Here is a 10472-nt window from a genome sequence, read left to right as displayed (position 1 = left end):
CCTTCTTCACTATCCTATCTATCTACAACTCCACTTTCAAGGAGCTATGAATCTGCACTCCAAGGTCTCTTTGTTCAGCAACACTCCCTAGGACCTTACCATTAAGTGTATAAGTCCAGCTAAGATTTGCTTTCTCAAAATGCAGCACCTCCCATTTATCTGAATTAAACTCCATCTGCCTGTTCTCAGCCCATTGGCCCATCTGGTCCAGATCCTGTTGTAATCTGAGGTAACCCTCTTCACTGTCCACTACACCTCCAATTTTGGTGTCACCTGCAAACTTACTAACTACCTCTTATGCTTGCATCCAAGTCATTTATGTAAATATCAAAAAGTAGAGGACCCAGCACCGATCCTTGTGGCACTCCACTGGTCACCCACCCTCTGTCTTCTACCTTTGAGCCAGTTCTGTATCCAAATGTCTCTGGTTTCCATTTCTATTTCCATTGGGGCCTGATATTATCGCTTCAGCCTATTCCTCTCATCTTCCATGTGCTAATTGTCTTGTTCTCTGACTGAGGATTACTCTGGATCTCCCTACTCGATATCATCAACTTCCGTTTCCATTTCTGTCACATGAGTATTCAAGGGCTTTCAGAGTCCTGAACCAGCTTCCTGGAGCTTTACTCTTTCTGCTCCTCCTGTCTGCTGTTAGAATATAATTTGGGACAGCATGGTGGCTCAGTTGTTAGCGCCAGGGACCTGGCTTTGATTCCAGCCTCAAGCGACTGTACGTGTAGAGTTTGTAAATTCTCCCAGTGTCTGCATTGGTTTCCTCTGAGTGCTCTGGTTTCCTCCCAGAGTCCAAAGATGTGCATGTTAGCTGGATTAGCCATAGGATATAAACAAAGAAAATTTACAGCCCAGGAACAGGCCCTTCGGCCCTCCAAGCCTAAGCCGACCCAAATCCACTATCTAAACACGTTGCCCCATTCCTAAGCATCTGTATCCCTCTGCTCCCCACCTACTCATGCATCTGTCCAAACACATCTTAAATGAATCTACTGTGCCTGCCTCTACTACCTCTGCTGACAACACGTTCCAAACGCCCACCACCCGCTGTGTGAAGTACTTGCTGCGTGTATCCCCCTTAAACTTTTCATCTCTCGCCTTGAGAGCGTGACCTCTCGTTATCAAATCCTTCACCCTGGGAAAAAGCTTATCTCTATCCACCCTGTCTATACCCTTCATGATTTTGTAAACCTCAATCTCCTTTTATCTAATGAAAATAAACCTAACCTACTCAACCCCTCTTCATTGCTACCACCTTCCACACCAGGCAACATCCTTGTAAACCTTCTCTGCACCCTCTCCAAAGCGTCCACATCCTTTTGGTAATGTGGCGACCAGAACTGTACACCGTATTCTAAATGCGGCCGAACCAATGTCTTGTACAATTTTAACCGGACTTGCCAGCTCTTATATTCAATACCCCGTTCAATGAAGGCAAGCACACCTTCTTGACCACCCTATCCAACTGTGCAGCAACCTTCAGGGTACAATGGACCTGAACTCCCAGATCTCTCTGCTCACCAACATGTCCCAAGGCTGTTCCGTTTATTGTATAATTCGCTCTAGAATAAGGCATACAGGAATAGGGTAAGGGTCTGGGTGTGATGTTTTTGGAGGTTTGGTATGGACTTGATAGGTTGAATAGCCTGCTTCCATGCTGTAGGGATTCTATGATTCTAATTAACTTTCCCACAGACACACTGCCTGGAAATGGGGCATTTTGATGACTGATGACCTCCCTGGCATTGGTTGTATCATTATTTCTGGCTGTGAGACCGGATATTGCTGAAATCCAGTGGATCTCTCCACTCCCATCAGCTCAGGAAAAGAGATCCCTTATCTCCTCCTCCCTTATCCCTCATCTGCAATGATCTCTTTCTGCCATTTCCATGGCTATAGTCTCAGATAAAGTGGAGAAAAGGATTCCATCCCAGCTTTTGTCTTTCTGTTGTATGTTGTTCCGAGTAAACCTAACAAACACATGCTGTGCTGCAGGCAACCATTTTTGAACTAACTTTATTTACACCTCAGCACAAAGGGCAATACACAAAAAAAATCTCAGACCTTGCAATATAACGTAATTTGGAATGTGCAGCTTTTGTGAGAGACGGGAAAGGAAATCTGAATGACCTTGGGAGATTGACGGTCTGAGTTACCTTGCCAACAATTCTACCCAAAGTAACAGTGTATCCTGCTGTTGCAGTGGAGTTTGTTGTGAAGTTTACCTCTTCCTGTCTTTGTCTTTTAGGTTGTGAATGGTCCAGAAATGAACCGATCACCATCCCAAAGCAAGAAGGAGCATGAAATTTTTGAGAATGAACAAACTGAAGGTGAGGAAGTCAATGTGCGAACTGAGGAGAAGTGGAAATCAAGGAATCAATATCATTGCCATGTTTAGATGAACTTGTGGTATTTGGCGTTCCTCAGTAATGGCACTGGTTATCAGGAACTCTGTTCCCCTCCTTTAACTGGTCCCAGCTCATGTAACACAGAACTTATCCCAGCCACTGCAATCAACTGAGGTAGGGACTCATGGTATAGTGCATGTAGGTTCACAGGACAACATTGAGCCTGTCAAAGTCTTTAAAATAGAGTATTATGAATTGGCCATTTATTCTGTAGTTGGATCATGGCTGATTTATGCAGCAGTTCCTCGCTCCCATTTCTGAAGATTCCTCACTCAATGTAGTAGTGCTCTGTTGAGCTCCTGTAAAGTGCAATTTTTAAAATAAACCATGTTAAGCGAATCAGCTTTTCCCAGTCCAACAGATATAAAAGCTGGAGTTATGCTCCAAAGGTCCATGTTTGCCTTGGGTAAGGGAAGGAGGGAGTGGGTAGATTCAAACGGTATACCTGGTTATTGCCAAAATTCTTCTATTCATGCAATACATTCAAGAATAGAAAAGAAACATGATGACTCTTCTCACTTGCCCCCTGTGGACTGTCCTTGCCCTTCTCTTCCTCCCTGTGCCAAATTCATTCCGTCCCTCCAGCTTTCCAGCCTTCCTCATTGCTGACTGTCTCCAGTTACTCCCTGTCTCTCCCTAACCCTTGGGCAATGAGCAGTGGGGATAGGTTGTATCAGAGCAAGAGCTGCCTTGAGTAGTGGAGGTGAGTCATGACTGGAGAGAATGGCATGACAGATACACTTTGAAATGGTCCTTACCAGGACTTACACTTGGCATGGGACACAATTAAAGTGAAACTATCAATTCTAAACGCACATACTTACCTGTGACTGATTATTGTTGAATTGAAATAACTCCTAATGGGGTTACTGTACCACAACTCCAGTCAACCTCTCGATAAATCTCAGTTTAACAATCTCTGCTATGAAACTGGTGTCAATAAAGTATGGTGCTAGAAAAAACACAGAAGGTCAGGCAGTATTTGAGGAGCAAGAGAGTCAATGTTTTGGGCATAATCCTTCCTCAGGACTTCCTTTGCTACATCGATGACTGTATTGGCACTGCCTCGTGCTCCCACAAGGAGCTTGATCGGTTCATTTACCACATCAACACCTTTCAGCCTGATCTCAAATTCACCTGGATTATCTCTGAACCTCACTCCCCTTCCTGGACCTCTCCATCTCCGGCGACCAACCTAACATGGACGTCTACTTCAAACCCACTGACTCCCACAGCTACCTGGACTACACCTCCTCCCAGCCCCCCATCCTGTAAAAACATGATCCCTTACTCCCATTTCCTCCACCTCTGCCTCTGCTGTATTTGCTCTCAGGAGGACAAATTCCACTTCAGGACATCCCAGATGTCCTCCTACTTCTTGGACTATTCTTTCCCCTCTACTGTTATTCAACAATGTCCTCAATCATATCTCCTCCATTTCCTGCACCTCTGCCCTCGAACCTCAACTGCACCCTCGTCCTCACATTCCACCGCACTAATCTCCAAATCCAGCATATCGTCGTCTGCCATTTTCACCAATTACAGTCAGACTCCAACACCAAAAATATATTTAGGTTCCCACCACTGTCCGCATTCCATAGGGAACATTCCCTCCACAACTCCCTCATTAGGTCCATACTGCCCACCCAGCCACCCTCCACACCTGGCACCTTCCCCTGCCACCATAAGAGGAACCAAACCTGTGCCCACACCTGCCCCTTCACCTCTGTCCAAGGCTCCAGAGAATCATTCCAAATCTGGCAGAGATTTTCTTGCATATCCTCAAACCCCATTTATTACACCCGGTGCTCTCTGTGGTCTCCTCTATGTTGGACAGACTGAGTGCAAACTTACCTTCCTGTAGCCAGCCAGTTCAAGTCCCCCTCCCAGTCCTTGTCCCGATATGTCTATTCGTGGCTTCCTCCACCACCTAAACAAGGCCACCTACAAACTGGAGGAGGAACACCTCATCTTCCGCCTCAGGACCCTACAACCACACGGCCTCAACACTGAATTCACCAGTTTCCAACTGTCCCTGCCTCCCACTCCATCCCAGATCCAATCCTCCAACTTGGCACTACCCTCTTGACCTGACCTACCTGTCCATCTTCCTTCTCACTTATCCACTCCATCTTTTCCACTGACCTATCACAAGCATCTCCTATCTTCGCCCACCTATCTCTATCCAAACTACTTTTACCCCAGTGCCACCCCCTTCCCCTATTTATTTCTCAGCCCAATCTTGATGAAGAGTTAAGCTCTATATGTCGACTCTCCCGCTCCTCAGACGCTGCCTGACCTGCTGTGCATTTTTCAACCTCACACTTTATCGACTCTGATTTCTTACTAACTGCTAGGAAGCTTCCAGTTTAGCCCCAGAAGTGTTTGATTGCCACAATCTTGTGTTTCCTGACCTCCCCTGAATGGTGTGGCTCTCACTGTCCTCTTGTTCTGCCGTCCTTCACAGGAAATGGTGTTTTTGTTGATCTCTGTCTCCAAGTAACCAAATACAATCTCCTTCTGGCTGACTGAGACCTCCGTGATCCATGGCACGATGCTGCCAGTGGTCAGCGGCACACCCTGTTGAATGGAATTTGCTGGGTGTACGGGCAGACTCTTAATCTCATGCACCATCAGATCCACGTTGTAGCAGAAATGCTGGAGCTGTCCTTCACATAGGCAAGGGGCTGACTGGTGTTCTAGTGACTGTGTGTCAGCAATGGGCCCGCTTAAATGGGGGAGGGTAGAGGCCAAATGGACTATTTGAAACATGCTGCTTTATGGGAAAATAGAAGGTGGATCAACCCCTGATTCCTGAGGGAGCTAATGAATGCCTCTGCAGTTTTATGGGGTCCAGCCTCAGCCTTGGCGTGGGGAGCAATTCTCACCTCGCGCCCACTGGATGTGTTTAATTCCTGCTAAAATATACAGGTCAGGCTGACCCCAGCACTGAGTGAGCATGACATCTGTCAGAGATGGTGTTTAACCCAGGCCCAGTCCACCACTTCCAGAGAATATCCCAAGGTGTAGAAGAGGAGGGGATTACTTGCTGGTGACTCCAAAAGCACTCTCCGGCTATTCTGGTCATTGCTGTTCACAGCATCTGGCTGCAACCAAATTGTAATGTCTGCCGTTGAAAGAATTTTGATTGACTGGAAAGTATATTTGGATAACTTGAGCCTGTGAAAAGCAGGGGAGATTTGAGTTTGCTTCTTTTCCTTCGGGTTCGCTTCAGGACCTCTGGATCAGGGAATGATTCAAGGAGGCTGTTGAGTAGGAGTTGGTCTGGGTGAGAGCTTTAGTGTTGGGTGTGGCTGGGCATGTTGCACTGGGTTGGTTTGGTTTGAGCAGTGGGTGGTTGTCAGAGGGCATGGTTTGGGAGGTTCGGGGCTTGTTGGGTGGTTGGGGGAATGTACGCTGGTTCTGGGGAGATGGGTCTCCAGTGTGAAGGCTTTGTTTTCTCTTGACCATTAACAGTGTTCACCCCTTGCGTTCCAGTTCCTGACTCATCAAAGGATCACCCCAACACAGAAAGTGGAATGATCTGGAAAGTGACTGGGGGCCTCTACAATATCACCAAGGGAGCTGTTGGTGCCACGGTGGGTGGTGCTGTTTGGCTTGGCGGCAAAGGGCTAGCGGCGACAAAGACAGCGGTCACTTCAGTGCCAGCGGTTGGCATGGGACTGGTAAAGGGTGGCGTGTCGGCTGTGGCAGGAGGTGTCTCGACAGTGGGGTCAACTGTGGCTGGGAAAGTGCCCTTCACATCCAAGAAGAAAGACAAATCTGACTAAAGAGTCAACCTGCGGGGGCCTGATATGGACACACATCACCTGGACTGTACCAGTTTGTTGGTTACGGGAGGGGTATGGGTGGGGAGGGGTTGTGACATTCACCGTTTTGTCTGGAAGCTTGTGGTCAGACTGTTGGAAGCATCAGCCTCTGAAGTTGACTCTTGCCTGATGTGTACTGCTTTCCCTGAGTGGGACATCAGGCGACCTGGGGACACCTGGAGAGCTGATCCATCCATGGAAGCCAATTCACCTACAGAAGAGAAGCTTAAATCTTTTCCATGCCCCCAATCAGAGGGCAGTCTGAGCACTGCTGTCACCATGGGAGATGTTACCCCATGCCCCCCTGCATCCCCCTCTAACCTCCATCCTCCAATCGTCAAGAGAAAACATGCTGAAATTAACTGAATTCTCATTTAAATGCAAGTGAGACAGAAAGACAGCAACTAAGGAGCCCCAGCTTATCAACTGTCCTCTGGGGTGACAGTAGGCCTCATAAATGCAGTGTGTGAGGCTAAACATCCCAACCTAAACCATGGCAATGTTTCAAGAGCTACTCCCCTTCTCCTGTAATGGAGTGATCTTTCTGTGAATGTTGAATTTGAACAGGGAATGAATTTTGTTCCAAATGAATTGACGTCTCCTTTGTTTCTGGTTTCCTATTTAAACTTTGTTTGTCTTCACAACAATGTCCTTGCTGTCGATTGTTGCGACTTTACTATCGATATTCCCATAACCTGAGCTGTGGGAAAATTATTTTACTGAGACCCTTGTTTTTGGCAAGTTTTCTGGCTGATGGCTGTTGGTTTTGGGGAATGGAACACTCCATTTCACACAAACATAACCCTGTCAGACGCAAAGCTCTGTCTGCCACGTGCAAAGTATGGGTTGAACAGAACTAATCCTGTCACCCACCCAGCTAGGAGTGTTCCATACCCTGTATTTGAAAATGTCGATAAACAAGCAGAAATACATCCTCCAATATCTGAGCTGTTGCTTCCTGCTGTTCATGCATTGTAAACAAAGGTTGCTTTGTTCGATAGCCAGTCTGGTACTCTGCTAGTTTGAAAGGGCTAAGGCTGGCTTTCTGAATAGCATATTGTAACTAAGTTTGGGTTTTTCAAAGTACTTATTGAGTCAGAATAGACTGAGACATTGGGTTGTATTCTGACATTTCCTTTGCTGTTTCTGAAGTTAGTAATGATTGTTAATAGTACAGTAATGTAAGTAAGTCATTGAGCCCTTTTGAGCCACATCAAATAAAAGTGGGATTTGCAAATTATTTAAATAACCAGATTGTCTCACAAAGCAAATGACAAACCAAAAACACCACCTCTGTTTGTAGCTACCTCACTATTGTGTGTTTATCTACAATAGTGTCATAAGGGGAGATAGATTACCTAGAGGTGGTTCTGTGTGGTTCCTGACCTCAAATATGTTGCGCACGTGTGTGTGTTGTAATAGTTGTCAACTGTGCTTGACCTGAATTCTAGAAAGTTTTATCACATTCAGTTGAAACACTCCCACACTCTTGCTATTGATTGCTGTATACAGCAATTAGTCAATAATGGCTGCTGCAATACCCACAATTCTCTGAGCACCCCAAACTGCTCTATCTATTTTACTGGTTACTGCATTCATACAATAGGACCTGATTGGGTCCACTGTGAGTTTGCTGCTGCTTGTGAGTCAAATCAGTACAAAAGTGGAGAAAGGACACTCTTATGATTTTCTTCTGATGTAGGAGATTAATAATTATTTCCAGGATAATGCCGAGTATTGATAACTCTGATGTATGCTTTAGCAAGTGATCTGCATTTGACAATCTCACGACTGCCCTGATTTTCATCCTCCCATCTCTGAAGTCCATGGGTGGGCTGTGTGTTAACTGTAACCACACAAGGTTATATGCCAGCTGGGCCATAGCTGGTTGCTGACCCTTACATTTGTGGAATAAATTCTTTGTGGTAATCTAAGATAAGCTGTATCTGAAAAAAAAATTAAATTCTGATTTTATTGCATGAGACCTAGGATTTTTAGCATTGTTTTTAGGGGATCATATGCGGCAGCTCAAACCTTGCCCTTCCTGTGAAAATCTCCATGGTTGTAAAATTAACCTGCATGGTACTGGGATTGTAGCTATCGAGAGTCCACTTGGTATTGTTTTTCACCTCTGGATTATGCCTGATGTATCCTGGTTTTGTAGTTTTTATAGCAGTGTGCCTCTGGTCTCTGAGTTCAACAGGACTCCTGTGCAGGCCTGACTTTTGTGGGCTTACCTGAGCCCAAAATGTTAAGCTGAAAATTGAGCTTTGGATAAAAAGAACAGGCCTTCCATGTTACAGTTTATTTTTTCGAGATCTTTTAGCCTCCCTTGCCTATAGTTGGCTTCCCTGTCCCATCAGTTGGATTTTGGTCAGATTTACAGTCACATGTGTGAATAAGGTTGATGGAGTGGAGATATGTTTCTCCCCATCACACGTGGAGGGAGGCATTCTTCTGAGTCAGTATGGGATGCCTGCTCTATATAGTGCCCACATTGATATACGTTGGGATAATATGTGACAAAAATTAAAACTAGAGTTGGCAGAAGATTGTCCAATTAATGCTTTTCTGTCCTTGTACTTCAGTTGATGGCCCGAGGCTGTGTTTAGATAATTGGCAGGGTTGTACGTGTACATGAAACACTTTTCAATCAGTATTGTATTTTACACCTTTCAATGAATAAATCTTTTTACTCAAACTCTATTGTCTGTGTTCTTTCCTATTAATTACACAACTCCTGAATCTGCACACCAGCTTCACAGCAACAATTTTGCTCTGTTCCACTAGAGTGAAGGTGTGGGCATTGGGAGTGGGTGTGTGAACGTCAGAGAGTGAGGACACGTTGAGGAGCTGGTGTATTAACACTGGGGATTAAAGGCACAGCCTTTAAAGTTCACTCTTGAGAGTGGGCATCAATGAGTGATCTTCAGCAGCAGGCTGTTGTGTCAACTCCACAGTCATTCGTGTTACATTGGGCCTGGGGTCACATGTAGGCCAGACTGCATAAGGACAGCTTAGGATTTTGAACATTTAGAGAAGCAAAAATTAATTGGGTATAGTTAGCATGATTTTGTGCAAGGAAAATAATGTCTCAAATTTGAATTTTTGAGGAAGCTTCCAAAAAGATTGAGGACAGCAGCAGATGTTGCCTACTTGTAATTTAGTGGGGCCTTTGACAAGGTTCTGATTAGTAACACTAGGTCACATGGGATTCAGGGTGAGGTTGCCAATTGGATACATAATTGGCTTAATGGTGGGAGACAGACTGGTCATGGAGGGTTGCTTTTCAGACTGGAGGCCTGTGACCAGCAGTGTTCCAAAAGGATCGGTTCTGTGTTCTCCGATATCCTTCATGTGCTGGGGCTTCAGTTGGAGTTAATTCCTTACCATGAGGTGAATCAGTGGGTTTTATGAGGGATAACCACTTTGACATCTTAGAACTCGACAGCAGCTATGTCCCAGCTCTTGCTCTGTCGACAACCCCCAACCCCTGCCCGCACCACCTCAAGACATGTTCATTTGGGATGTGTGGAAAGCAGTAGCTGAGGATAGAGCCTGCGTGGTGACTACTATCAAACATCTTGTGTACTCACTTGAGAGAAAAACCTGTCCCATCTGTGGGGACATGTACACTGCCAATGTCTCACTGACTGTCATCCACAGCCAGATGGCAGACGAGGTGATGACATTGTCCCCATAGATATTCAGTGGCCTACCTGTATCCCTCACCAATGGGGTGGGTTTCTTTTTGCCCCATGATTTGCATATTGAATCACAGTGGAGAGGTTTCACAGCTGGGTTTGATGTTCATGCAAGTCAGTCACTGAATGACAGGTGTGTGAGGTCACTTGGCCATGTTTGACTGGTCGAAGTGACATTAGTGAGAAGATGGTGATAGTAGGAACCTGGCAACAGCTTGTCGGGGTTGAATTTGGTCAGGGGGTTGTTCTGCAGGCCAGAGCAATGACTGCATCTGCCAACACCCAAATCTTTTGGCTCTGAGACTCTCAGACAGTTCCTGTGATTGTCGTCTTCAGGGAACTCTGAAAGCTCTGTGTTTCTGAGCTGGGTCTCAGAGACGTTGTGATTAACAGCTTGATCCGATATGTGTGCTGGTACAACTCCTCGCCTGTTATCCAGTTTTCCATGTCAGAGCTTTATAAAACATTGATTTTGGAGGGAGGTGACACTGTTGGATTGTGACAGATGTATTGGTGAG

At 45.7% G+C, this 10472-nt stretch overlaps 1 protein-coding gene across 1 annotated transcript in view; it reads left to right on the top strand.

Moving 5' to 3' along the window:
• The window catches only part of zgc:153675 (uncharacterized protein LOC768179 homolog), a 31743-nt gene extending 22792 nt beyond the window's left edge, over nt 1-8951 (top strand). The window contains exons 3-4 of the mRNA XM_043717069.1: nt 2261-2342; nt 5919-8951. Coding sequence (XP_043573004.1) covers nt 2261-2342; nt 5919-6211 — 375 coding nt within the window. The 3' untranslated portion in view covers nt 6212-8951. The remainder of the gene's footprint in view (nt 1-2260; nt 2343-5918) is intronic.
• Nucleotides 8952-10472: the final 1521 nt, after the last annotated feature.

Source organism: Chiloscyllium plagiosum, chromosome 26 (assembly GCF_004010195.1).
Source record: "Chiloscyllium plagiosum isolate BGI_BamShark_2017 chromosome 26, ASM401019v2, whole genome shotgun sequence".
Taxonomy (NCBI): Eukaryota; Metazoa; Chordata; class Chondrichthyes; order Orectolobiformes; family Hemiscylliidae; genus Chiloscyllium; species Chiloscyllium plagiosum.
This window is presented reverse-complemented; position numbering and strand designations above follow the sequence as displayed.